The sequence below is a fragment of the Cryptotermes secundus genome, unplaced genomic scaffold, assembly GCF_002891405.2.
Source record: "Cryptotermes secundus unplaced genomic scaffold, Csec_1.0 scaffold395, whole genome shotgun sequence".
NCBI lineage: Eukaryota > Metazoa > Arthropoda > Insecta > Blattodea > Kalotermitidae > Cryptotermes > Cryptotermes secundus.
This window is the reverse complement of record NW_019742967.1, coordinates 1,366,535-1,380,352: the sequence shown is the minus strand read 5'-3', so window position 1 is coordinate 1,380,352 and position 13,818 is coordinate 1,366,535. Positions and strand designations below refer to the sequence as shown.

At 44.5% G+C, this 13,818-nt stretch overlaps 2 protein-coding genes across 2 annotated transcripts; one reads left to right on the top strand and one right to left on the bottom strand.

Moving 5' to 3' along the window:
- The first annotated feature begins 854 nt into the window (after positions 1-854).
- On the top strand, positions 855-2,462 carry LOC111873517 (copper homeostasis protein cutC homolog). The gene is made up of 2 exons (XM_023868293.2): positions 855-1,038; positions 1,544-2,462. The coding sequence occupies exons 1-2, from the start codon at positions 934-936 to the stop codon at positions 2,303-2,305; spliced, it is 867 nt and encodes a 288-aa protein (XP_023724061.1). The 5' UTR covers positions 855-933; the 3' UTR covers positions 2,306-2,462.
- Positions 2,463-2,548: 86 nt separating this feature from the next.
- Positions 2,549-13,708, bottom strand: LOC111873522 (allantoicase-like). Its single transcript, XM_023868300.2, has 10 exons — positions 13,439-13,708; positions 11,162-11,215; positions 10,950-11,012; positions 10,657-10,771; positions 9,256-9,356; positions 8,778-8,864; positions 7,575-7,766; positions 6,963-7,122; positions 5,083-5,288; positions 2,549-4,325 (listed from the first exon to the last, which is right to left on the bottom strand). The coding sequence occupies exons 1-10, from the start codon at positions 13,706-13,708 to the stop codon at positions 4,185-4,187; spliced, it is 1,389 nt and encodes a 462-aa protein (XP_023724068.2). The 3' UTR covers positions 2,549-4,184.
- Between the last annotated feature and the right edge of the window lie 110 nt (positions 13,709-13,818).

Sequence of the window (13,818 nt, the reverse complement as noted above, 5' to 3'; positions counted from 1 at the left end):
TTATTTACACCATAAGGGACACTTGGCAGAGGGTGCCCAGAATGTTCTCAATCAAAAATGTTGTGGCGGTACATACCGGTGGAAGTGTAACCCTACACTATGCATGAATTCACTGTTTTCAGACCTCACAAGTCTCACAAGCTTAGCAATTACGGGAATTCACCGTTCTTTGGCCAAACAGGATGACTGTATTAAAATGCTAATTCTAAACCTGCCACGGTAACCATATTCCTCTTGCATGACCACTCCTGCGTATTCAGTATTCAGCAGGTAAAGAAGTTTCTTCCTTACAGAACCCAAAGGATCCTCGTTCATCAGGAAATCCTGCCATTAGTGTCTGACACAGTGCACCAGTCTCGCACTTGCTAACTTACTGGCCTGCTCTGACACGACAATTCGCTCCAGTAATATTTTGTGTCTTCACGAAGTTCAAGTGACATTATCCAAAACAAAGTGCAACAGATACTAAATTTAATGGCATTTGATGGATTTTGGGCGTTCGAAAAAGAGAGAGGAAACAGGAATTAGAACTGAAGAGGTTTTGTATAGCGTACCTGCTAGTAGCACAGATGCATTTGTTTTTGCTCGTCTGAAATTCTTATAACATTTTAAATAATGCTGGCGGGGAAGGAGACCCTATATACCCCCACCCGGTTTAAAATAATCAAAGTTGAAAAAAGTAGGAAATATATCAAACAGTATTAACAGAAGTTAGTATTACGCATACAAACTGAATCCTTCTATTCTGAATGCTCTTTGGCGCTCCGTAAAATATTCTTAAACGGCTTCAACGCAAATTTGAAACGAAATTTTCTGGGTGCCCTATTCCGATTGGATCTCCTAGAAAAGGGGCCACAATATATGGCATCTATTCACTTGGCTGTCTAGTGATGGACTCTGGTGAACACTTTATGAAACAGCCGAACGCAAGGAATGGTGGTACATTTGTACCTCATGTTATCTTGGAGGGTACATTCACTTTATGTTGCCAGTATTGTAGCATGTTATTGGCGTAGGAGGCGACGGAGTGGAGTGAAGGTAAGATGTTGTGTTGAGGTTATGGTGCAATAGTAGTCGGCAATGCATTGAATATTTCAGTTTTTTAGATATTACTTGTTGTGTTTAATGCCCCGACTGCCTTGTGCCTGGGGAAAGAGTCCCCGGTACCCAGGAGGCTGGGTCAGCCCCAGAGCCTGTCTAGAGGCTAAACAGAAAAATCTCCTGTCCCTGCCGGGAATCGAATCCCAGCCGTCGAGTCCCGTAGCTCGTCGCTGTACCGACTAAGCCATCCCGCCTTCCACAGAATTGTTAATTAATTTAGATATATATTCACTATTGATTTGATGTGAAATTTACACACTTAAACTTAAGACATATGTTAACAGATATGCCACAGAAATCTGTTTTTTTTTGTGTGTTTTTTTTACTTTAAAAAAGAAATAAAATAATGTTTAAATTTCCACGCCTGGCAGTGAGGATCCTTGATTTGGGCCATTCATTTCTGGATGCCAGTAATAATGTGTGTCTGTTCTTTCTATTGCAGAGCGCAATGCTGGAAGTGTGTGTTGACAGTGTGGAGTCTGCTCTGAATGCTTACAATGGGGGAGCGTCTCGTCTGGAGTTGTGTGCAGCTTTGAGTGAAGGTGGGCTCACCCCCTCTCCAGGAATGCTCCAGATTGTTAAATCTCTTGTAACAATACCAGTATTTGTAATGTTGCGTCCTCGTGGGGGTGAAGATTTTGTGTATTCATGTTATGAAGTTGAGGTTATGAAACATGATGCTAGCATATTAAAGAACTTGGGTGCGGATGGATTTGTGTTTGGAGCTCTGACTCCATCTGGTGAGATAGACAAGAATGTCTGCAAGGAAATCATGGATGTAGTGTCGCCTCTGCCAGCCACATTCCATCGAGCATTTGATGTGTGTCATGATATCCGCATGGCTCTACCTGCTGTCATAGAGGCTGGATTTTCCCGTCTTCTGACCAGCGGACAGGAGTTAACAGCAAGTGAAGGAATTCCTGTTATAAAGAAATTAGTTTTGAATGCAAATGGACGAATTATTATCATGCCTGGTGCAGGAATCACAAAAGTGAACATTGGGGAAATTCTTCGACAGACAGGAGCACGAGAATTTCATGCATCAGCTAAGGTTTTGAAGAAATGTAGTGGTCCACCCAGCAAGTGCACCCTGGGGTCCAGGAGTCAGCAGAATGTGCTTGTGACATCAGAAGGGCTGGTTAGGGAAATGGTGACAGTTGCTGCTGAAATTGTGAGAACCAGAAAGTGGGAAATCAGCGTGTGAGTCACTGGGGCATGCTGTATTTCAGTCGCTACAACTCAAAGAAACCAGAAGGAAAGGAAGTGACGCTTGTAATACAATCTGCTTCACACAGCCTGTAATTGTAACACTGCTTGTATTCTTGCTTCAGACATTTGTGTAAATATAAGCTGAATGGTCATCTGTTGAGTGTATTTGAAGTTCCTTGTCTACTGAAAATGTTAACGGGGTTCTCAGTCACTGTTTGTGTAGCTTGCTTTGTTGAAATGCAAAGTCAGTGAATTCCAAGCTGTGCATAATTGCAACCCCCCAAGCGTAGCAAAAATTTCATTGTGTGCCCCTTCTTAACTTCCTATGTGGAGAGTGGTTTCCTTCAATATGCATGTTTTTAACATTAACACATTCTGGGTCTTTATTAATTAATATTTATAAATATTTTGCAAATGCTAGAAATTAAACAATCAATCCCCAACATAGTTATCATCAGTTCAGTACTGCTATATATATCACTTTTCCAGAATATCTGATAGGACCAAATAGTTGACCATCACCCAGGGGGTTGCACCCCCACACTTTGGAAACCACTGCGTTGTGGGATGAAAATGTTTTGGGTCCAAGTCCTTGAGAAGACAATACTCGCTCATCTAGTCATGAAATTCCTCACCATTTATGGAATCTAAGGTTCATTCCTGTGTTCACAAGAGCCCCCCAGCAGACTCTCTCTTGAGCCACGTGAATCCACTCTTAAGTCCCAACTGAAGGACTGCCCCCTGTCAGCTTCTTCAACATATTTGTAGGTACCCTCTACAAGTATGCCTTGTGTCTGGTAACGATAACCATGACACTTATAGCTATGTTAAGATTAAAGTGAGTCGGGACGACTTACATAACGTGACCTCTACATCTTGTAGCATTGTTTCTGTTTTGCATGGACTCCTGGATGAAAAGTCTGCACTCTCTTCTCAGTTCCCATGATCTTTCCTTTCTGATTTTCTGTCCACTGTTTCCCCTCACCTTTGCTCTCTTCTAGTTCTTAGCGAAACCATCTTCTTCTGGGACATCCAATAGATCCCTTTCCTTTACAGTTTAGCCCAACTGCTCTTTTCTGTCTGCTTGTTTCATTAAGGTCTAGCAACTGCAGGTACAAAGTGACCTCAGTGGCGGGTTAGGGGCTCGGTACATGGAGCACAAATTCATCAGGATGGGGCACTGTGTGTGTGTTTGCTGCAGTAAGTAAGAAGAAAATTTGGGGTACGTGTGTGTCAGTGGGTGACAGGTAACTAACATTTCAACACCATGTTGTCTCCTACCGTATCCCTGCCAGCCATAGAAATTTATTTATAAGAAACAAAACCCAGAGCCTGACCTTTCAAGGGTTTAGATATTTCATTTTTGAAAACTAAAACAGAAAGCTTAACCTTGTGGACTTGTTCAAACAGTATCCATCCTTTTGTTCTGCATGAAAACTTGGGTTACCTGCTACTGCTTAAGTACTCTCACATTAAGAAATCTGTCCTCTGACAGATAATTTTGTGTAGTCTGATGAAACTGGAGGAACAGCTTCCCTCCATCTTCAGGGCTGAGGAGTAAGCCAAGCAAGAAACCAGTCTGGCAGTGCTAATATGGCAGACAACATGGCTGTAACTTTTTATATTTTCTTGGGTCACCCATTAATACATGACTGCCATTTCAGGTTCATGCTAAAGTGACGCTTATCTTGCCAATGTTAGCATACATCTTGTCAGTATAGAGTGCTAATTTGTTAACACCTCATACAACTTTCAGGAAACTACTGAGAAAGCAATATTTTTACTCATTTTTTAGACAATTTAATTTCTCGGGGCTTGTAGCGTGCCCCAACCTAGCAGGATTACAGTTAGCCTCACAGCCCCTCATAATGCTGTTATGTGCTGTTGTGGCGGTAGCCCCAGAGCCTGAGACGACTGATACCCCCATCAGGGGCTATTGTCACCCGGATGTACATGAACGACCCCGTTGTTTCCAGATTCTTCTCGCTGTAGAAATGTTGCGTATGAGGGCACAGCTGCAATGTAAGTACAGGTTTAATTTTAGAGGAAACCTGGACATTATAAAAATACATGTAAAACAGATAGAAACTGAGGAAGACATTTAGGCCACACCATAGCTCAAGCAGTTAGTCTCTGGCTTCCCACCGTGGCAGCCCAGGTTTGATCCCGGGTCTGGTCAATTGGAATTTGTGGTGGACAAATGGCGCTGGGGAAGGTTTTCTACAAGTACTTCGGTTTCCCCTGCCAATCTTCATTCCACCAATTGCTCCACAATCACCCTCACCTATCATCTGGGGCTGGTGCAATAGGCCAGAAGTGGCCGCAGTACAAGGGACTTAGTCCCACCCCACTAGCAATAAAAAAAATAGGAAGACATTTTCTGCATGGCCTTCAGTCAGTTTCATCTGCCCAGAGCACATGTCCTTTTGCAGGCCAATATATTGTAAGGTAGACATAAAATAAGAAAACCAGCTCCGCAGAACTGGGAGACTGAAAATCTGTTACTGGCTGATAGACTGTTACCCCAAGATTAAAGTGAGGCTGGCAACCCCACAGTACTGGGACTGTGGTTTTATGTGGCAGGGTGAAAGTGGGATTCTTCCTCACTCCATGATTGCTTTACAAGAGTGCTGTGTAAAATCAGATGCTGCAGTCAGCTGTGCATCTGTCTGCAACACAGCTGCCTGCATACAGTGGACAGACTGACACCTGTTCCTAGCTGATCGTACCTGTGGGCAACCCGTCTTGTCCATACCCTTGTGACAGACATACCTTCTGAGGTGGAAGCAGGGTGTACCATGTTGCCTGTCCCCAGTCTCCATGTGGCTTTTCTGTGGTTCCTTCAATGCGAATTGAGTCAGGATAGTTTCCTTTGAAGTGGTATGTGTCAACTTCAATGTGCGTGATGTAGCCACAATGGCCAAGCTGAAACACCGCCCACTCGCAGCCTGGCATTTGCAGCATTCCATCACTGTCAGCTGTGAAACAGACAGCTTCCTAATATTATATTCAGTCATTTTCCTGATAAGTTGGCTTGAGGTGTTTATTTGTAAATTGATTCTTCGGAAGGATTTATCTTTTCTTATAATCACAGAACGGAGCCAGGGTGGCATAGTTGCTATAGCGACTGGCTATGGGCTGGCAACCGAGGGATCAGAGTTTGAGTCCCAATGGGTTCAAGAATTTTCTCTTCTCCACATCATTCAGACTGGCTCTGGGGTCCACCCAACCTCCGATACAGTGGATACCAGGTAAAGCGGCCAGGGTGTGAAGCTGACCATTCACCTCCAGCTAGTTCTGAGGTCAAGAAAATGTGGGTCTATATATACACTTCCCCATACGCCTTCATGGTGTAGTGCTTAATTAGTTAAGCACAGGGACAGCTTTACCTTTACCTATAATATTAGAATATTAGTTCTGAACTGCCTCAGTGACATGAGGTGTGAGGTTTCCGTGATGAACTGATTGAGTATTTGCAGCTGAGTTCTCGAGATCCCAGTAGTTGCTTAGCCACTCAGACAGTTCTCAGCACTGTATGCAACCAAAAGATTCACTACACAAGGGCTTGTCCCCATTCCCTATCTTGAGCCAGGTGACTCCAGTCCACACCCTCTTATCCTGTTTCTTTTAGTATTATCCTACCATCTATGCCTGGGTCTTTCTAATAGCCTCTCCTATGTTTGCCTAACAAAACTTTGCATGAATTTCTCTTCTGTGTGTGCTACATGCTCAGTCCATCTCAGCAATTGACCATTCTAATGATAGTTGCTGAATACAAATTATAAAGATTACTTCAACCCTGAAGATGGAAGATCAGGTTCCAGCTACCTACAGAACCATATGGTGTCACATCCCATATGATCATTGTCTCAGAACAGATGGAATTCTGAACTGAGAACATGGGGCAGTATGTGTGTATGCGTACTGATACCACGTGCAGGCTTTGAGGTTCTCACAGCAGTGCTTATGAAGATTTCTGTCTTCTGGGTTATAACACCGTGTAGTCTGTTGAAAGTGAACTGACTTTTGGGAGGAACGTGTCACCTCCATCGTCAGGGTCGAGAAATAAGTAAAGCAAGTTGGCCGTGTGAAGGCCTCTACTTGCCACCTGCCTTAATGCTGGTTTCTTGCTTGGCTCATTCTTCGGCCCTGAAGATGGAGGCCACATGTTCCTTCAGAATATCGGTTGACTTCCAGTGGACCACATGAAGACAGACGTCTTCATATTGACCCCACACTTCTGCACACAGTTACATTCCCCTGTCAACAAGTCTGTGCGCAATTCAGCCCTTCTTACAGAACAGTTTGCCACCGATATTTTAACAAATTATAGTGCTGGAATCGCATTGCAGCCTTCTGTGTTAATAAAGGCAGCAAAAGGATAATTTTCTAATGAAAAATCCAACAGTAAAATAAAAGTTACAAAGGTAAAATTGTGAGAGGTGTAGAAGATTAGGCAGAAAGAAATGAAATCAGAAAATGCAAGACTTTAAATCAAGATAATGTTAAACAAGAGAATAGGCTGAAGGGGACATAACGATATGTACTTTATAATGCATGGTCTGTAGCTCATAACTGTGTGAAGCGCAAGGAACGGTTAGGTAACATTAGACAAACAGAAATACCAGTCTACTCAAAAATTATGAAGTTACCTTCTAATATACTCGGCCTGTCCAGCTGTCTTGCTGTCTCCCAGCCATCAGCCATGTTGACGCCTCGTCCTGGGCGTATGATGTTTCTTGGGTGCCCGTAATGAGCATCGCTATACCCCAGGCATGTACCGCCGTTAACCATTGCTATGAGATCTGTAGGCTGTGAAGAACATTATATGATGTGACAATCACATGTGATGAAATTGCAGTTGAATGGTACCTACATCTACCACCTGCTTTGGCATTACAGTACACTATTTTTCCCATGCAGTGTATTTATGTGTTTCATATGATTCTCACAATAAACAGTGATTATTTCTCTTAACAGCATTAACCAGTTGGAAATGGTGGTAGTGTTTTCTGTGAGGCACAAACTGAGTTTATGTCATATGTTGAGGCTTCAGAAGCTTGAGACATCTTCCTGCATAATGTTTTCTGTGCTTTAGCAGTAAAATTGGAGGGGGGAGCACTTCTTTGGAATATTCTTGTATGCTTTTAACAACTGAACTTCCATTAACATCTCAGTAGTACAAAAAAATCTAAAAGGACTGCTCAGGAAAACATTTTGAACTATAAACAGTACAGAACTGCAGATTTAGAGCGAGTTCTTACCTCATCAGGGCTCACATCTTTCCAGTTTGGGCGTGCCTCACCGTACAACCTCAGTCTTGCAATGCCACCATCAGGGTAGATGTTAAGGCGAACATGAGTCCAGGATCCCCTGTTGTCTATGGCGTGGTAGTTGTACCGAGTGTCCTCATGCCCTGCATGGAGCTTCGTCATTGGAACCAGCACTTCCCAGTCCTGTTCATTGCAGTCTTGACATTGTTCCATGCTTCAGGATGGTAATGCAAGTGTGAAACTGGCAAAACCATTTACTTTTCCTCACTGGTTTTGCTGTGCATGTATATCATATGGTTTGGAGATGGAAGTCAATTTGGAGCTGCACTGCAGAAATCATGTTACAGGCCAACCCAAAATATTTTGTATGCAGTGCACAGAATAAAGTGTGTCAAATGTTGGCATTAGGAACTGCATTCCATATGAATTCAGTGGAGTGCACTACTGCCCAGCTAGTTTTACCATTTCCCATCACCCCCATAACCTTATACACTTACTGGTAATGTCATCTGTCTTTGTGTTTATGTTCTTGTGACAGAGAACATGGCAGTTTCACACATTTTGAAAGGCTTTCTGCTTTACCAAATTTCTCCAACATCTATTTGATATCATAATTTAATTTCATGAAATAAATGGGAAATGCATACAAATTTTGGTTAGGAAGCCTGAAGGCAAAGAACCCACAGAGAGACGTAGATGAGAGAGTGGTATAAAAGTGGGTCTCAGGAAAACAGTGTGTACTTGTACGGGCTGACTGGGTAGGGGTCCAGTGGCAGGCTGTTGTGAACACAGGACTGAACCAGAGAAGGGAAGCAGCTCAGGAAGGAATCTGTTCCATAATTTGACTGGAAACAAAATCTCATACAACTCAGTTTGGCAGACGAAAGGCAGCAAAGCTGTAGGGGACAGTTCTTATGCTTTTCACTGCGAAGGCACTGAAGACATAAGGACGTGACTTCGTAACTTTGCTAGTTCCATTTCCTCTTCCATTGCTGCTACTTTAACAATGCTGGCTCACATGATGGTTCTGTTTAATGATTAGAGCAGTCATGAACTGGATAAAGCCAACGAACCATGTGTAGATGTGAGTTCTACTCACGAACCCCAGGTTAATCAGGCATGCAATCCAATACAGATTTGATGTCTCAATTAGACAATGCTTGGAGTGAGCCTTAACTTAGAACTGAGTCTTACTTGAGACTGTAGTCCAGATATTTGCTTGAGCATCTCGGGAGTGGCAGCACCTCCAAGCTTACTCTTCCAATGGGGGATTTCTGCCTCCTCTGGAAGAGAAATAGACAACATATTGAAACAGGTAAATTCTTATACCTGGCCCGCAATATTAATGTGCTTTGTGTGCTCATAAATTTTATGGGAATGTCAGAGACTCCTCTTGTGTTGTGATATCATGTAATTCCTACATTTGTAGTCAAATAAACAGCACAGATTGTTAGAACACAACTCTGTGATGTCATCCTCTGTTACACATGTCTGGTTCCTTGATTGCCAAATTAGCAGAGTCCTTCCCCGCGCATCTTCTTCACTGTTTTGCTGTTCAGTCTGGCACAAAACCGTGCTTCATCCAGCGGCGTGCCATTACAGGCCTGCTATGTGGGACTCACAATCACTCATTTCCTTTGAATTTGGCATTTGCATATGCAAGGAACTTAACTTCTGGTGTAAGGTTGGCAGCTTGTAGAGAGAAGCGAGGTGCGTAATTGCCTGTGAAGAATGCGGTGTCCACGGTGAGTCCGTGCAGCACACCTGGAACACCTGTCCACATATTGGGGATGAGGATTTGAATTGCACCCAAAAACTCTACCACAATTCTTGTACACCAGTTTACAGTCGTGGCCACTACATTTCATATCTTTGGGTCGTCTCTCTTAGGTCCGCAGTAAGAAACAGGTGATTGGTTACATTTTTATGTGTGCTAGATAACATGAACATACAGCACACCTACTTTATAACATAAATACATACAATGTTAAATTCTCTACCGACAGTCATTTGAAATGACAAGCAGAAATGCCTGTGATTATGCAGAGAAGTGTCTGTGATCCTGCTAAAGGCAATCCCGTTACTGCAGGGCTATTCCTAGCCATGCCACTTTACACAGAGGTGAGAATTAGCATTGTGTATGCCTACTGTTATATGTGCTGCATAAGTCAGACACACGAGTATGTTTATTGCTTAATTTCTGGGGGCTGGAATGCAGCATGGGTTTGTCTTGTGGTAACGCTCTGAACTTATGTTCACGGTGTGCTCGGTTTGAATCTCAAGCAGGACCACTGTGGTGGCATTGGTTCGTTCCTAGGCTACGTCATATTGCATTTGTGATGGACAAAGAGGTGGTTTTCATTGCACCAACTGATCCATGTTCATTAATCATCCTGGCATTTAATGCATCATACTGTCAGTGCTGACAGCATCATTAAACGACCCACAGAAAAAGAAACCTTCGTCCTATCCCACCCTGTGCTAACCCTGAACGTCAATGCAAAGAAGCCTAGAGCAGAAACTGTGAAGCGGCAGAATGGCACAAAATTCTTCTGATGTTTGTGGGCAGCCCGGAGTCACCTTATGAGAGTCTATTTATGTGTGTGTGTCACAGATTAATTATGGTACAGGGATAACAATATTAATAATATATATTGTTACATTTGGACTAAGCAAGAAAAGCCCTCTTAAGGCTCTGGATCCTGGCAGGGTCTAACCCCTACCCCAGGTCTCAATGTCGCCTGCTCTCTACAAGAGGGGTTTGATAGATTTGTGTTCTGGTATTAGGCAAATTGAGTAACAAAACTAGGGCTGGACGGTACTGCACTTGTGGAACACACTGTGCGACTACACGAGGTGTAGTGGAGTTCTCAAACATGTCATGTTGAAGAGTTCCACGTCAGCCGACGTTTCGAAGGAACATGTCACCCCAGTCTTCAGCTTGCTGCATGCTTAATTCCGGTTTCTTGACTTACTCTCTGACACTGAAGATGGCGGCGACATACTGCCCGAAACGCCGGTTAACTTCAACAAACCAGGCATATGTTGCGTTCGGTGGTGCGGGAACACTGACCCAGTCTGATGACGGCCCAGTCGTGTCCGGGAATCCTCCTGCGTCGCGTCTCCCAGCCGTCCATCCACTTGCCACTGTCTGTGAAGGCGTCTGGACGCCACTCCGGCTCCCCGGCCTGCAACACGCAAGCGCGCCCTACACTCAGGCTGTCATATCAGCATTCATATTACACCTGTTACAAAATCCGAACACAAAACTGTTCAGATTTCGGTCTGATGTGTGAGTGCTGCCTTACCTTGAGGCCAGAAGTCCCTTTGACCCTGAAGAGACAGGCATCTCGTACCATAACTCACCTTGATGAGGTTCTCAGCAGCTGCGAACCACTCGTCCGTTGCGAACAACGCCTTCCCGCCATTCTGCAAAGGAGACAAGTGACCCTAAAATGCTCTATTTTCAGCATGCAGAGAAGGAAGCGATTAGGGGTCCATCCGTCCGTTCTCGTAATGTTGTATGAGTTTACGAATCAGGGTTGCATTTCCGGCGTCAAGAAAAGATTTCTCCTCACCGTCCGGACCCGCTCTCGGCTCCACCTGGAACTCTTTCGACGGCTGTAGAACAGCTGGAACGTGAAACTAACCACTCAGCCACGTCTAGTTGTCTACCTTCTGTCCCACATACGTTTTTAAGGCGTGGGGTTTAATTAAGCACAGGGACAACGCTGTTCGTGTTTAATGAAACCCTTTGAAATAAAATGGTTTCTATATGTACCACCTGATTTAGTATTCAAATATGTGCATTTTACCCACACGTTGTTTTACGTGTTCCGTATGATTCTTACAACAAAAAGCAATTGTTTCCCTTCAACCAGTTGGTCGTTGGTACGGAGACGCAGTGTGTCCTCTGTGAGGCAGTATCTCAGTTTTTAAATATAATTTAGATGGAAGCCATCCTCGCACGAAATTCTTCTACCCTGAAGATGGAAGCAGAAACTTACGGGGAAACGCTTGTAATTATCTATCAGACTACACGTCACACACTGCTGTGAGAACCTCAAATCTCAGTTTCCACGTCCCCTGTTTAGAACACGCGTGCGCTGGCGGACCGTGGTCACCAAGTCACCAAGCGGGTCCAAGGACAGTAGCACTCTCGATTTCCAGTAAACGTCATAAGCGGCTGAGGGGCAGGAATGCACACATTCCAGTATTACAATTGCAAAATGACATAAAAGCGAAGGGCTAGTAAAGCAAACGTTCCCAAAGACCTCTGGGTAACTAGCCAAGTGTCGGGACAGGGACGGAGCTGGAATGTGATAATGTACTGCCTGTCAGCTATTGCAGAACTCGGGGAATGATGACTGGAAGAAGCTCGAGACGATTTTACTGCGTTCTTTCGGCTCCTCCCATCTACGTCTATATCTTCCTAGTGGTCATTTTCAGGATTTCCTTCCAATGATTTGTGCGCACTTCTCTCTCACGCACCTATGTGCAACACTGTTAGTTCCATGTTGGAGGACCACCCACTGTCGTCTGTCCGCAGCCGCAGATTCAGGACGTGCCGTGCTCACTTTACACGGCCCAACGCTCACGAGATGGCTCAGTTACCCGGTCAGGAAGTTGGCCAAGTGCTTCGTACAGCCAGAGCTACCGGGAAGTGCATCAAGATGGCGCTTACAGGTTGCACAGATGAATATGGAGAAGCCACTCAGCCACTGACGTTAGAACGGGTCAGCTGCTGAGAAATGTGAAGAGAAGAGACCACCTGCAAAATCTAGGTGTTGATTGGATTCCTCCGGCTCGGCATACAATCCAACGGCGAGCTCTTATTAACACGACAGAAATGTTCATTTTCAATAAAATAGGGGAATTTCGTTATTAGCTGATCGACTATCAGCTTCCCAAGTACTCTACCCTATAGAGTTGGTTGGGCCTGTAGGAAATGTTAAACTGACAGTTCTCACGCTTGTAGACAGCGACACGCCGATGACGGGGGCCTTTTCTTACAATGGTTACGGCACAATTAGCAGCCATCTGCAATTCAGGACAAGGACGAAACCCTGTGACGTAGCGTCGGCCCATGGAACATAAAGCGCAACTTCTCATCTGATAAGTTCCTATAGACGGTTATGTAAGTTTTACGTTGGTGGAAGGTTTTATCCCTTTTAGAGCACAGCGGTCACTATATGTACCACTTCCCTTAATATTCAGTAAGTCTGCATTCTGCCCACAGAGTGTATCTGTGTTTCGTATGGTTATCACAATAAACAGCGACTGTATCCCTAAACAGTATTAACCGGTTGGGCTTTGTAGCGGTGACGTAGTGTGTGAGGTACGATATCATGTAGACCGATGGTTCCCAAACTTTCTCGGGTTTCATAAACTCGTCACCAGTGTCCCTTTCTTCAGAACAGCGGTTTGCACGGCCCGCGAAGGAAGATAACAACAATAAAATAAGATAGTGCCGCTTAGTAGCCACTTCACTGTTAGTAAATTCGTACTGCGGTGGATGGGCTTCATGACGTCATACAAATTTCTCTATGTGTGGTCTAAAGTCACTACAATCATAGCGCGCTCGGAGAGGCCCCCTGTGGGTACCACTGATACAGACTTACATTCTGAAGTGACAAGGGTAGCGCACCCACTCGGTTTGAATATTATGGGGGTTGCTGCAGTTCCCTTGCAGGTCCTTTTAAATTAATTATTCACGAAAGATTGTACCATTCGACGCTGTACTACGTTAACGTACACTGACAGCCATAAACGAACAGTACAATGCGATGGCGTCACAGTGTGAACAGGCGTCTTGCAAGGTCAGTGAGCGCCATGACAGACGGCGGCGTACTTACCCTCTCCGAAATCAGATCATTCAACTCCGTGAACTTAGGTCGTGCTTGGGTGAGCGGGTCCTTCCTCCGCGCCATTGCACACGTGCAGCCCTCTGATCTGCGTTCACGCAGCAGCAAAATGACGCATTTCAGCCATATCTGTCGGTGTGGGAAGCAACGGCGCAGAGCACTTCCCTTATCAGTCATAGTTGACACTTTCACCTCACGACATAATTTTCTGGCGGGCGCCACGTTCTGCCAGGGGCTTGTAGGGGTGTGCTGCCCGCGCATGTCAACATCGGCGAGGTTTCGTGTATCCCGAGTTCACTAACACATGGCACTGTTCGTGGTTTTATTCGGTAACCTCTCAGAGCATGTCTATTGCTTTAAGCATGAATGCC

Bases quoted from the DNA above. Each gene is read 5' to 3' on its own strand.
- LOC111873517 (XM_023868293.2), top strand. From the start codon at position 934: ATGGTGGTACATTTGTACCTCATGTTATCTTGGAGGGTACATTCACTT. The intron at 1,039-1,543 runs GTAAGATGTTGT...TTTCTATTGCAG, and splicing joins GGCGACGGAGTGGAGTGAAG to AGCGCAATGCTGGAAGTGTG.
- LOC111873522 (XM_023868300.2), bottom strand. From the start codon at position 13,708: ATGCGCGGGCAGCACACCCCTACAAGCCCCTGGCAGAACGTGGCGCCC. The intron at 7,767-8,777 runs GTAAGACTCAGT...TGCAATGAACAG, and splicing joins TATCTGGACTACAGTCTCAA to GACTGGGAAGTGCTGGTTCC. The intron at 4,326-5,082 runs GTATGTCTGTCA...CTTACATTGCAG, and splicing joins CCCTGCTTCCACCTCAGAAG to CTGTGCCCTCATACGCAACA.